At 42.6% G+C, this 14306-nt stretch overlaps 1 protein-coding gene across 3 annotated transcripts; it reads left to right on the top strand.

Annotated features, from left to right (window-relative positions):
- Window positions 1-801: 801 nt before the first annotated feature.
- LOC142761649 (uncharacterized) lies at window positions 802-14306 on the top strand. Of its 3 annotated transcripts, none has more exons than XM_075885143.1 (8): window positions 802-1413; window positions 1500-1566; window positions 2473-2743; window positions 4129-4314; window positions 6651-7088; window positions 10534-10677; window positions 12545-12708; window positions 14166-14306. In XM_075885143.1, the coding sequence occupies exons 1-7, from the start codon at window positions 1233-1235 to the stop codon at window positions 12659-12661; spliced, it is 1404 nt and encodes a 467-aa protein (XP_075741258.1). In that variant the 5' UTR covers window positions 802-1232; the 3' UTR covers window positions 12662-12708; window positions 14166-14306. The 3 variants fall into 3 exon arrangements, with proteins under 3 accessions (XP_075741258.1, XP_075741259.1, XP_075741257.1); XM_075885144.1 differs by lacking the exon at window positions 14166-14306 and adding an exon at window positions 13326-14130; XM_075885142.1 differs by lacking the exon at window positions 14166-14306 and having other exon boundaries at window positions 12545-12735.

Below are 14306 nucleotides of genomic sequence, written 5' to 3'. Positions count from 1 at the left end.
ATAAGTAACCACCGCACGGTAAAGATCCTCACAAGTTAGTGAGGAACCTTAGACCTTTTGTTCCCACCACCTAAACGTCCCCAAAAAAATGTCCAACACGGCGATTCTATCGCCGTCTATTCATACGTTTTCAGCCAAGTCAAGCCGGTTTTAAGCGGCTATTGGGTGAACCGAACACTTTTGCCTCGAAAAGGTTCGTGCCACCCGGTGGCAGCAGACGCGGCCGACAGTTTGCTTGCTTGCTTGTTCCTTTCTTTTGCGGCTCTCACCCACTAAGGGGGATTGGCCAAGAATCCGGTGGCAGACAGTTACGGTGCTCACTTTTCTCTTCTTCTCCCTCTTATAACCACAATCTGTACCGAGGTTTCCCATGGCGCGAAAACACACTCCTTCATTTTTCTTTTTTTTCCAATTCAGTTCAAGTAGTGGATGTGGAGGTCCAAGTAGTGGAGGGAAAGTCACGTTGGCTTTGGTCAGCGTTTGCTAAAGGCGCTGGCTCCGATTTCTTGACCTCGGGGACCACATATGTGCATGTTGAACAGTTGGTAAAATAGGATATCACTGTTTACGAAAATGCCCACATGCTCAGACCGCAGTTAGAACTGGCAATCCAAACCGCAGTCCATGTGCGCCCACCGCATGAATGTCAAGCATATGCTAATGCGATCGCGACGTTATGGCGCTACATTCAACTGTAATTCAACCTCTGAGGGAGCGTGGTAATATCATTAGTTTAATTTCTACTTCTATTGTGATTTAAAGCCGCTTAAAAGCCAAGCCAAGCCAGTCACGTGGCGAAGCCAGCCAATTGTAGCCAAGCTACAACACTTGCTGCACTTGTCGAACTCGAGCCTGAGCCTCAGAGTCTATCGAAGAATGCTGAGCGCTGAACCGCGGTTATCGCGGGTCAGCGCTTGTCAACTTACTGTTTCGACAAGTGCCTGAATCCCAGCGATCTGTCCCAGCGATCGTTCCTGGACGTGCGTTAAGTGGCGTGTGAGATGTCGTTGTGTTAGAAGTTTTTACAGTCAATGTTTACGGTTTAGCGATGTGCAGCGATTGAGCAAGTTTCTGTTGTTTCGTGCTTGTTAGTGTGTTGTTGTGCTCGTACGAATCGCACAAATTGAAGAGCCCCACTGATGGCTTCAAGCTCAAGTCGTTTTCGTCCGAGTTGACAGCTGACAGTCATTTTCCAGTGACGTGAATGCCAATATCCCGGTTACATAATCACCATGTCCAATTCACTCGTCAATAGCGGTACCGCACCATCGAGCCTGTTGAGCACGCTCAGGCAGTTTAGGCCACGAAAGAGATGTTTGCAGCAAAACTTTGTCTCCGAAAAGCTTCCATCGCAGAGCAGCAGCAGCCAGAGTCAAACCCACAGTCATCCTTCAGTGCCGGCCCGAAACGAAAGTTAGTTTGGCGACTTACTTTCACTTCTCGATAAATATCGAATGCTGTACTTGCCTCTAAAAGCTGCTTTGTGTGTTGATGTGCAGATGATACTGTCAGTCCTGGGACTTCGGAATCATCTTTGAAGAGGCCAGGCCAAAGCGTAGTAAAAAGGCAAGTGATGATCTACACCTCCGTTGCTAACCTTGATACATTGATTGCAACCAGATAACATTGATAGCTTGCTTTTGAAACATATCTGCCTGTTATCTTGCATGAGCAGTCAGTCTGGGGCGTTTTTGCAAGCTACTAGATGACGCAGAGGGCCCATTTGAACCTCACCAGCTAGCTTGATATAAACGCTACCAGTTCTCAAAAATAGCAAGTTCTAGAAATTTATGTAGCGCGAGGCGAAAAAAAACGAACACAGGAAAGAATAGACTGAGAAGACAGAGCGTTTTTTCGCCTCGCGCTACATAAATTTCTTTCAAATGTTTCACCAACAAGCCCACGTCGCCACTCTTGTCGAGCAAGTTCTAGCCTTGAAGAAAAGTCTACTTGTTGAAACATTGGCTCGAGCCCACAACCCCTGTTTATGGATTTTTTTCATTTCAAGCATCTATCTTCCCTTTCCTGCCATTTTTTAATAATGATTGTTTTGTATTTATGTACCAAAAGCACGACATGATTACGAGAGACAACATATAGTGGAGGACTCTGGGAATTTCAACCGCCTGAGGTTCTTTAACATGCACATAAATCTAGGTACAGAGGTCTCAAAAGTTCTCACGTCTATTGAAAATGTGGCTGTCGCGGTTCAAGATTTGATCCTGCGACCTAAGTTCAGCAGAGGAGTAGCTGAACAACTTGCTGTCATGTAAATATATATATATATATATATATATATATATATATATATATATATATATATATATATATATATATATATATATATATATGCAGCATGGCTTGTGGCAACCACTGTTTCATTCTTTTAAAGAATAAGAATATGGAAGAAAGTAACATTGTGCCTACTTTCTTGGGTTTTTTTTTGTTTTTTTTTTTTAACTCTGACTGCAGTGCAAATAAGTCTCTTGGCAATCAACCTGGAGATTCAGCTGCCAACTTGGAACAGGGTCCATCCACATCCACTGGAGTGAAGAGAAAGCTTTCGGAATCCTGTGGAAAGTCGAGAGTATTAGGACAGCCTGCTCCAAGCGGCTCAAAAAGGACTGTCAAGAAGGAGAGCAGTGAGGATGAGAGCTCAGATGAAGAGGGCACAAAGTACATGACGGAAAAAGAGAAAAGTCTCAAACAGATCATTGAAGAGTTCAAAGGAGCTGACGTTATGGTATGTATCAGGGTGCATAGTTGTTAGACTTGTTTCTTCTACTTTCCATTCTAACATTGTTGAAGGTGCGATTGGGAATCACTCGATCGAACAATTACCATTCTCCATAATTACTGTTAGCGCATGTTTAGATTCATTCACCACTGTAGAATATACTATATACAGGTTGTTACAGCTAACTAAAACGAATATTTAAAAAAAGATATGTGCTCATAGAAAGTCCTACCTGTTGTATATTAGTTGCAATCATGTGTACATACAACCTGTGTTTTTTTCTTTAGATGCGAAGCAGCTCTTTGAATAGCCTGTGAAATGCAAACCATAGATACCCTCCACACACACTCCTCTCTGCATGCTCGCATCTCGCTTCTCGTGCGGCATGCTCGCGTCTTGTGCCGGCATAGGAAGACACTTGCAAAACTGTCCCTCCCCTCCCCTCTCTCGCCTCACAAGGCCGACGCAGGCAGCGTATGCTAGTAGAAAAACCAACTGCTCGTGCTGCACAACCGTACACTGGCCACCCTGTATATGTAGACACTCGTTTGCGCGTTCGAAATTCAGTCAAGGGCGTCTTTACTTGGCATTCGCTTGATGAGCGCCAGCGTCAACATCGCTGCCAGTGTAAGCGTTAGCGCCAACTGCCTCACATCTACACATGGTTCTCTTTAGTGGGAGTTGGTCCAAGTATTTTTTTTCATGATGAAGTGCTTACTAACTGACTTCAATTAGCAAACTTTTTATTCTTGCTTGAATCGGTGAAATATTCCCTTTATGTTGTACCTGGCCTCAAGTAACCCCAGTATCAAGCGCTCATTTCTTGTTGAAATCTGCCTGGTTGTTTTTTTTTTTTCAAGAAAAAACAAAAATGCACAAAATATGAAATTGACCCACACTCACGCTCCACTGCTTGAGTGCTTACAAGCATTCTTTAGTTGACACACAGCTGCATCCGTTCACCACCGCACTGTCCAAAACTTCACGCTCAAAGGTAGGTGCGCTAGGAGCTTCTTTCGATGACTGCTCATCAAGTAGTGCGAGACCCTGTATAATGAACGAATGATCATAGCAGTTATGTGTCGGGTTACTGAGCCTAGAAATGGGCTTATATATGCACTCATCACAAACAACTGCATGAACAATGTGCTAGTTGATTGGAGATTCAGAACAGAGTGTATTCATGTGCCGTCATATTTTCTTCAGACAAGAAGCGACGTGAAAGGCCTAAGTATGCTTAACACGAATATGAAATTCTTCATGTGGTTCAGAAGTCACATTTTAAGATTACGACGCTTGAGTCACAAATTACATAAAAATATGGATTGATCCGAAAATTATTTGTGATACAGCAACTAGTTTCCTCCAACTTTAATTATGTTGCATTTCAGGCTCTCCAAGATGCCCTGGTGACATGTAAATGGGATGTCTGCGAAACACGGGCATACCTGCAAGAAAACCCGCCCCGTCGTATGGCTCCCAACCCTTACCGCAATGCCCAATTCAATATTTTTCCAACGTCTAGGAGCACAAATGTTGATTCTGACAGTGAAGAGGAGAGAGAACAGTCTCCACAGGTGAGACTCCCAAGTCAGCCCTATTCAGAGTGACTACCGAGGGTGACCTGTGGTAGTCATTATACACACAAGAGATGTGCTCGACATTTACCCTGAGTAAATGATGGGAAGTTTTTGTGCGATTGCTTTCCAGGCATACCTTTTCCCTCGTAATACACTCAAACCTCGATATAACGAAACTGGATGTAACGAAGTATTTGTTATAGTGAGATAAGTTAAAAATATCTTTGCAATAAATATAGGGCTAGGAGTAAAGCTTTACAATGAATTTTCGGATATAACAAATTCATTTTTGTGTAAGATGCAACTTTGTTATAAAGAGGTTTGAGTGTACACACAAGCAGCGAGATGGTGCTCTAAGAAAACATTGTTTAAGGTTAGTTGGTGCATACCAGCTTCATCTCAAAAACCTACAACAAACAAGAACAAAAGGACGGAGTTAAGATTGGGATGGTGGATGTTATCCCAAAGGTTCAGATGATCACGACGACACGTTGAAGGACTGGACTGCTTGCTCATTTCCTGGCAAACTTCGGTTTATTTACACACTGACACTTATTTACAAATAAAGGCCAGGGTGGCCACTAAAGCAACCGGGGTGGCAGCTAAAGCACAGTAAGCACTGGCCTGTATTAATATTAACGTCGGCGTTACTTGCCAAGCCCTTCGTGTACTGCACACATCGAAACCAACTTCTCGATGTAGTATCAACCTTGGATCAGAGTCTGCGCTAAGCATGACGTCTGTCCCCCTCAACGTAGTATCAACCCTGGATCAGAGTCTACACTAAGCACAACCTCTGTCCCCGCTTCCCGATCTCATTCTCGAGCACCAAGCTCCCCCCCTTCTCTCCATTTCTCTTCATTAAATACCTTCCGTCTCATCTGAGACAGCCTCGTGGGACGAACTCCTACTCGATGCTCCACCAATGGAGCAAACAACTGCCCTTTCCTCAGAAATGGGTCTCCGCCTCTGCGTTCCCACACTTTGCTATCCTCCGGGAATCAACTAAGAAGACCTCCGTCTTTTCAACGATGTACAGCTTAAATGATACTTTCGTGTGATAACAAGCCCGTCTAGATGGCTGGTCGGCTGTCTGGCGTTAGTAGACATGATTCTTCCATATATCCACACATATTGTTACAGCATGGCGCAAGTGGTGCTGCCTTCGCATGACGTAATGATCCCGTGCTCGTCAGCATGTCTTGAGCAACTTATCTACATGTTTCTGAAACTGAGCACGCAGTTTCCTGGTCACTAAGGTTTTGCAGTGACGTGGTTTTTTTACCTACAGTTTGTCTCAGAAATGACGCACAGGGGCGTTTTTGGTGACATGCCTTGGCTCGTTTGTTGGGAGAGTAACAACGACGAGACAAGCCATCTAAGACACAGGTGCATCAACCTTGGCTGCAGGCGCACGAAACGTGGTAAAAATACAGGGAAGCTGTATAAAGCCACATCGTCTCGTAGTGGCTTACTTTCAAAAATAGTTGTAAAGCTCAGAATAAACGTGATTAAGCATAGTTACAGAAACTCCTGCGAAAACAGAACAGTGGCAACATGCACAAGTCACTAGATGGGCCACCGGCATCGCTATGAATCCTCAGCATTGCTGGACAAAAGGCAAGTCGGTGTTCAGAGCCTTTCAAATGGAAAAATACTGCTTATAAAATAACTACGTGCTTTTGGGAGTAACTACTGCAGCCGTGAACACTGCCAAGGGTAACTTGTCACGCTGGAAAAAACTAGGTCGAAAAAAGTTATTTGTCGGTTCCTTTAAAAAGTCTGCCATGGAAAAAGAAAATAAAATTGTAGTAGCTGTCACAAGATCACAGGACTGTTTCAAGCTGCTATTGAAGATGTTTAAAAAGTGAGGTGTGACAAACTTTAGCTCTTGACTCTATAAGAGCAAGATGACTCTGACACACATCAGCGGACATCAGCCAATACTAGCATTTTATAATAGCACTATCGAACATTACTAACCAATGCTCGTAGTATGCATGTACAGTAGGCATGTACACCACCAGTCACTGTTCACAAATAAAAAACGTGGAATGGGATGAGTGTACACATCCCCTCTTGTCTTCTCTCACATAAAAAAAATGGTTCTACTGTACCCGCTCTAAGAAAACCTGCTCATGGCATGAAATGACCTTACTCTTTGCCCCCCATCACAAGTGTTGGGGTAAACAAATAGATCGAATCAAATCTATTAAACTGACAAGTCTGAAGGGACATGCTGCATGCAATTAGTGGCAGCTAAGTCCAATTCATAATTAAATTTCGTGTGTTTGGCTCCCGGTCTTTGTCACATTTTTTGCATTAAAATGCAGGCAGCGATTGCTACAAGGAACAAAGCATCAGGAAGGAATGTTACTCGCGATGAGCCTGAGCCTCAAGCTTCTGCGGATCCTGATACATGTTGTTCACCAACATGTTGCCTGCAAAGGACTGTGGAGCTTGTGCCCGTGTGTGAGATAAAGGTGGAAGTCGTCAGCGATGACGAAGAGCAGATTGATGGTGACGTCCATGGTACGACAAGGGACACTGACGAAAGTGACGAAGAAACAGATAGCACACCTGTAAAAGTTGAACCGTGCATCGACGAAAGGAATGAAGAAGTGAAGTGTGCAGCTGTGAAAATTGAACCGCGCATTTGCATGGGTTTCTTGAACAACGCTTCTTCCGATGAACTGGTTACAATACCCATCTGCGAGCCGAAACTTGAAGCTGTTGAGGAAAGTGGGCCAGATGAAACGTGGAAAACGGTGGTGGGTATTTTTTTTTTCTCTCTCATTCTTTTCCCTTACTGGGTCAGTGATAACTGTAGCAGTTGCAGCAAGGGCTCGTCACTGTTTAACATATGCGAATGGCAGCGGTAAACTTTCACAATGCATTGCATCTCAGTGGTTGTGGGCTATTAATATTTGGATCCTGCTGATGAACATGCATTAGGGTTGTACAGAATTGGTCTTCAGATAATTTGTGGCTGATTTCGCACCGCTGTGATAGTGGCATGAAATGACCTTACTCTTTGCCCCCCATCACATGTGTTGGGGTAAACAAATAGATCGAATCAAATCCATTAATCTGACATGTCTGAAGGGACATGCTGTGTACAATTAGTGGTAGCTAATTAGGAAAAAGCACTCAATTTGCTGCCAAGGGTTCCAGCAGGGTTATGTATTTTTTGTCATTCATGTGCACACACCAGAACTTTCCCCTCCGTTTTGAAATTTTGAACAAAGGAGAAAAACTTGGCTTGTAGTGAAATTGATAAATGAATTGTCTATATACAATGAAGTAATGTCAACAAAGCATTATGGTAGGTGATTTTCTTATTCAGAGCCTTTAAAGCACGTAAGCAGATAAGCAGATTATGTATGAATCTGTGTGTCTATTACACCAGTGTCACACATTCACTGGTCGCGACTTGGGCGGATCTGGATTCAATGTTTTGATCTTGACTCTTACTTTTCACACAAGCTGCAGAAGAGAGTCAGTCGCTGTAAGTTTTATTTTAAATTTTGGACTGAAACCTCTGCACGTGAAGTCGTAGATTCCAAAGCATATGGTTGCAATTTTGGCGACATTGGGTTGAAGTTTTAAAAAACTTGGTATATATAAAACTAGGTCTCTGGCCTTTCCCTATGTAAGATTTAGTACACACAGTGAAAATTCAATATGTCATGGCGTTTGGTGCGGAAATTTTAATGTGGCATTACCATCCACCTTTTCTTTTTGCACGTTTTCTCGCTTGCCAAACATTTTCTTGCAACAAGCATGGTAGTTTTGGAATGGCAACAAAGTAATTAACTAAAATGAGAAAAAAGCTTTTTCTCTTTAGTTTTTCTTGAAAGCTTTGCACAAATACTTTGTTGTACCTTCACTGTAGGAAACTAGACTTTCACACTTGTCTAGAGCAGTCCAGCATGTTGCTGTAGCTGCTGACATCGTCTGTGGCTGCTGTACATCTCATTAGCCGCAAGCTTCCATTTATGCTTGAATTATAGCATGAGAACCCAGCATGCAGTATGACTGTTCAATATCATTACATAGTTGGTGTCTGCATATTTTTGCGAAAAACGGCGGCTGAGGCAGCTAACTGGTCGCTCTATACTTCGTTTTATACATCAGATACAATGCTGCCTAAGCTGTTTAAGCAGTCCAGCCAGCAAGTCCAAGTTTCTCGCACTTGGATTTCATTGTCGTAAACGTGTATTGTGCAATTGGTTCCGGCGGCGCTCTACCCAAACTAATTGCGGAGGCCACAGTATGAGAACACAGTGATCCAGAAGAACATGTTGACAATCGTATGAGAGGGTATGCTTATTTCTAAAAGACAAAACATCTTCAATTATTCCACAATCTAAAAATGGAAAGAGAATGATGTTACAGGTGTTAAAATCATTGAACTGTATCTTTTTAGAAATGGATTTAGTGTAATAAAGAAAAGCTGCTAAAGAAAAGCTGTTCATGCCCTGATGAACACATCCCCTTGTAAAAGTGTTAGGCCCAGTGACCTTCCTTCCTTCTTCAATGACCCCTTGTTTCTTTACAGGAGCACTGACATCAAATTTATCATGCCAAGATTTTTGTGTCGGCGAGTAGCTATAGACCCCGTAGCAGCGATTCGCGACCTAAAATGCAACTGAGGGATGAATAACTATCATTTTTGTTGATTTATATCACTGGTATCTGGCACTATTCAAAACGGCCTGCGATCCCGCCATTTTTAGCGCTGGGAGCACCAGCAGTGGCGCTACCTCGCGGTGACCTCCAGATCACGCCACAGCTGACCAATTCTCCACAGAAAAGAGTGACGTCAGGCTCACCTGCTCTGTAAACATTTCGTCTGCTGGGCGGACACATTCAGTCGTGCCTTGTCACCTGCACTGCTGTCATCGCCCTACAAAGTGTCGACTCGGGTTCCATACGATAGTCTGGAGCTTGGAATCACCGTGATTCCCGATGTCGCGAATTATTTTTGCTTTGATCGACCTTTTGCAGAACAGTGATTCCGAAAGGAAGGCTGTTCCAAGCAGCGCTACAGAGGTGCCCGAGGATGCACGCTTCAACCATGTTCGCTCGTGTGTCTCAGTTAGCTATATTGGTGCGTTTGGCATGCAAAGCATTCATGTATACACAGAGTGGTCAATGCAATGTATCTATCGCGAATGAGCATCAGCGGAGAAATAAAATACATTTCCTGCTTGCCGGGTTCCTTTTCGCGCCTCCAGATGGCCCTTCCTATCCAGCCTCTTGCGGTTAACACGGTATTACTTTTACGTGGACGTAAAGTCTACAGATTAACTAAAATTCAACGATACCTGTGTGTTACTTGTTAGCGATGATATCTGACTATATGCTGTTCCACTTTTGATAGCTTCTGGTCATGTCGATGTGTAATACATACGTGATATGAAAAGACACCTTTATTGCGCTTTTTATGTGCTTCGAATTAGACAACTGCAACTCACCTGCAACTCGCAACGATTCCCCGATATGCTGACCGACAAGCACACGCCTAATCATGATCTGTTTTTTTTTTTGCCATTATTTTTAAGGTGGTTTTTATCTTGATAATTTTATGAAATCATTCAAAGCGGTGCGACGAAGATCAGATGGGATGAGCGAGTGCGTTTCTGCACTACGGCGCCAGTCGGCGCCACGATAAGAACACTTGGATCGTACCCGTCATCGCTAATAGGGCATTGTCATTCAGGATGGTATTTGTGGAATGTATCACACCGAACACGTAGAACTAGTGTCGATGTCGCAGGGCAGTCTATTTTTCTTTTTTTCTCCTTAGCTTTTCTACGCTGTTTTACATCAAAATTAAAATAACTTCCACGCGACGGATGCCGTTCAAATTTGGCCAAGAAGATTTATGCATACCAAGCGATCGAATGACGAGCACATCTTGATCTTGAAATTTGATGTCAGTGCTCCTTTAAGCCTCCATCTTTCTCTGTGTGTCTGTCTTCTCTGGACTTAGTAACTACGAAGCTTTGCTGTGCGGTTCTTAGTCATACTGAGCCAGCAAAAAGCTATGTGCCCGGGAGAGTAAACATTATTTTAGATTCACATTCCCAGGAATATTTTTTCTCTGAAAATAGTGAGCATCAAGGGCAACCTTGTGGAGGAGACATCAGAGAAAGTTATTCTGGAGCATGACCTCATCAGTTGTGTTCTTGGAATGTTCCTATTCTCCAGACCAACCAACAAGAACAAGAAGACGTGGCTGAGGGAAATGTTGATGGTGAAGAATTTATACTCCCTACCGAGCATGTCACAGAACAGCCATCGTCTTCTGTGGAGGAGAAGCAAATCAATCCCGGTGATTTTGTGGCTGTTGAGGTACGGTCATATTCGTCCGAGCACTTGCAACTAAGTGCGATATCTATATATCATTCCAGAAATTTGCAACTGCCCTTTAACTTCTTGCTTCAGTGTGGTAAGGGTTTATTTGTACTGTTAGTTATAATACATTTAAAGGAATGTGTGTACATAAACTGCCGAGGTGCAGTATACAAGTTCGCCATATGATACAAAGGATAAGGCGAAAAATGGGTACAAGAAAGCATGGGCTCAATCATTAGCTTTTTTATTAAATTAAAAATTAAAAATTAAGCTCGACATGAAAAATACATTTTTCAAACGAAAAGGAAGCAACTAAGCAGTGGATGGGGGGGTGATGTTAGTCTGCTATGTATAAGGTAGTACTGACAAGTGCGCATAAGCAGTACTAAATCTACTTGTGTAACAACGCTATTATAAAGCTTTGTTCTACAAATAGTGGCAGGAGCTGTTTCTTGTGTGGATTAAAGCTCTGTAAAAGGTTACTGTAGTGTGACCAGACTGTTAATGTGCCAAGTTGTCTAAACAACAATAGTAAGTCAGCTTTAAAAGGAGCACTGACAAAAGTTTTGCATCTTACTTTTTCTGCTGCAATAAGTGTTGCTCACGTTTCACTTATCCTGGCTGGAACACTCGTTTGCTTGAGCTATTATGTAGCACCAGTCTCAGTTGTGCTTTCATAGAGTGCAGAGAAAGGTGGGACTCGGAGTGGTTTTTATGCAGACAACGCTGGTTATGTGAGTACTCAAAACAGTGTGCGCATGAGCACTGCGTTGACAACTCTTTTCGACGAAGGCTTGCTTCGTTGCTATATGGATGCTGCTCTAATCCCATCTAAGATGGTTCAAATATGTGTGACCCCTGAAAATGCACCGCCAAGGCAAGAACATCAGCTTTTGTACGCTCATGCGGGTGCCCCATATTTTCATTGAAAAGGTCTGCTGGGAGAGGGTGCTCACAAAGATCGTGGCAGCCAACACTAACTCATGGTCGTTTTCTTAAAAATGAAAGGCACGTTTTACATTCGGAGGTAGACACATTCTTTGAAATTGATTTTAAGCATGTTCTATGCTATAATATTCATTTCTATTTCGTAGATGATGCATGTGTGTTCACACAAGTCTATTCCATCAGTTTTCTCGCCTTGAAAATTTTCTGTCAGTATTCTTTTAGCACCTTAATCATTTTCGATGAGTGCAACTCATCCGCTCGCAATCATAGCATTTAATGAAAAAAAAGACGCGTATTTCTGGGGCCCAACAGAGAACACGGTGCAGTGTCAGCTCCATATATATTTCCCCGTGAGTGCCTTGTATAACACTCGCTCGTTTTCAAGCTAGTTTGTGTCTCGCATCAGAGATGGCTGCACTTGCTTGGCACTTTCTTTTATTAACTACCGTTGCACCTTTTTTATGGCTTGTATTTACAAAATGTTGTGCAGTGCTTTGCTCGTGCGTCATCATGGAAAAGGAGCCTTCTGTCACTAAACAGATCTTCTGATGCTAGTCATTTAAATATCGGAGTTCACTTTGATGATTTGACATGTTATAATCACTAGGATTTCAACTGCGACATTATTTTGCGAAACGTGAAAGAGAGTAGTAGCCCGTGGGACTGTAGACCTTGTTATGCTAATTTGGAGTAATATATACCTTAATTTTTTTCTTCAATCAAAACATGCTTTTCAGAAGCAGTATATCTGATCTCAACTAAAAAAAAAAGCTTTTTAGACCGAAAAACTTAAAAAACAGTGGGTCATGGATTAAAATGGAACAGGGAAATGGGGGCGTCAGAGTTCTTTCATAGTGAATCACTTTTCCTTGGATTGGTCCTCTCCTTATGTTATGCTTGGCTGTTGTTATTCCAGATTAAAGAAAACTCCAGTAAGGTGCTCATGGCGGCATCTTTGTATGCCACTGCTCTGCAACATCGCATGAGTGAGGATCGACAACGGCCACGGTTGAGGCGTGTGCAGCCACTGTAGCTTTTGCACTGCCTTGTGGTAGAGAGTGGTCCGATGTCTTCCCGAAGGTGATTTTATTAAAGTATACACGTACACGGCTGGTTTTTTTTTGTGCCTGTGTGTGTGTGTGTGCATGGAAAGTGTAATGTAATAGTTGTAAATAACGTTCAATGCCATATGGGCCACAAAAACACCTGAGTAATTTTGGGTACTATGGTTGAACCCATTCATAATGAACACGAAGGTGGCGCGGGATAAGTGGTCGTTATATCATTAGTTCGTTGGATATGGACTCGCCCATAAAAGCAGGCGCTTAGCCACCACTTTTTTTTTTTCCTGTGTATCAATTTTTAATCAAAAAGTGCTAACAACAACTCTGTTGACAATTTTAGGCCTTTTCATGTATTAAGTGATGTCCGCTGTGTGCTCACTAGTTAATTAAACCACGTTCACAATTAACTCACGCCGTTCTACGCCACGTTGAACTAATCATCCTTGGCTAATATTTCTCAATAAATTTTGTTGAATGCTTCCTAACTCCATGTTGTAGGTGCGCTTCGAGCTGTCGCTCATTACCGCGTGGTGCCACGATTTAATCGGTGACCTTTGCAGCTTTCATAGGAAGTGAAACAGTGATATTTCAATAAAACAACTTGAGCTACCATTGTGTTTTTTTCCTGTTTAGAGTCATACCTATTTACACGACTATGGTAAGGGTATTGGGAGCAACCAGCCAAGCAGCCTTTCATACGACATTGTAGGTACAGGGTTGGCCGCATCTAAGGTGAACACCCCGTAAGTGTTCAAGCTGTTGAATCTGTAATGTCTATTGTACTTCATGGGGGAAATTATGGCTAATCAAGGCGTCTATAGGCACTGTAATAATTCTATGCAATATGTATTGAATGTTGGCTTCTATGAGGTCTTGAATACTGATGATGTATTTACCTTAGATAGGAATTACTTTTTGCAAAAAAGGACATTTGACTCGGAAGATCATTGCGATAATTTGTCTATAAATGTAAAGCTGCTTTTCGAAAAGTGTTCAATGACTTTACTGTGGGCTAGTGAGAGCCACCTTAGTGCAAAATGAAGGATTGATTTAGGAAGAGCACACTAAAATTATTCCATAATTGCACCCACAACAAATTTGCCCTTCACACAGCTCTGTAAATTTCACACTAAACCTTTAAAATCCGAGATATAATTACCATCTCGTGGTTCAAACTCTCTGTGCAATTTAAAAATTTTCCCACAATATAGCATTATTATACTATTGTACGTTATGTATGGAAAAACTTTATTTAGGTCCATCTGGGCGTGAACAGATAGCATAACCTGTCTGCCACGTCGTGGGCCCATTGGACTGCTTATAGCTGCGTCCTTAAATTTGTACTGCGTACCGTAGCGTCTCACTTCGACGATGTAACGTTTTCAACTCGTTACGCAGGGCACCGACAGAGAATATGATCTAAGTTGGCAAAGTCTGAGTAAAGCGCGCAAATGTTTGACGTCTGAATTTCAGGGTGAATTTTGTGCAAGAGTGCGGGACATGGGATATGCCCCGACCTGCAGGAGTCTGAGCATCAATGCCTGAGGCCTGTTCAGTTTACTGTGCGGTGGCGGATACTTTCGCCTCGTCAAATAAAAGTTCTTGCAAAGTTCA

Source organism: Rhipicephalus microplus, unplaced genomic scaffold (genome assembly GCF_043290135.1).
Source record: "Rhipicephalus microplus isolate Deutch F79 unplaced genomic scaffold, USDA_Rmic scaffold_72, whole genome shotgun sequence".
NCBI lineage: Eukaryota > Metazoa > Arthropoda > Arachnida > Ixodida > Ixodidae > Rhipicephalus > Rhipicephalus microplus.
This window is presented reverse-complemented; position numbering and strand designations above follow the sequence as displayed.

What these genes read in the sequence shown, in the direction of transcription:
- LOC142761649 (XM_075885143.1), top strand. Translation starts at nt 1,233, where the DNA reads ATGTCCAATTCACTCGTCAATAGCGGTACCGCACCATCGAGCCTGTTG. An exon ending in GGCCAAAGCGTAGTAAAAAG is followed by an intron (nt 1,567 to 2,472) that starts GCAAGTGATGAT and finishes CTCTGACTGCAG; the next exon opens with TGCAAATAAGTCTCTTGGCA. An exon ending in ATGAAACGTGGAAAACGGTG is followed by an intron (nt 7,089 to 10,533) that starts GTGGGTATTTTT and finishes CCTATTCTCCAG; the next exon opens with ACCAACCAACAAGAACAAGA.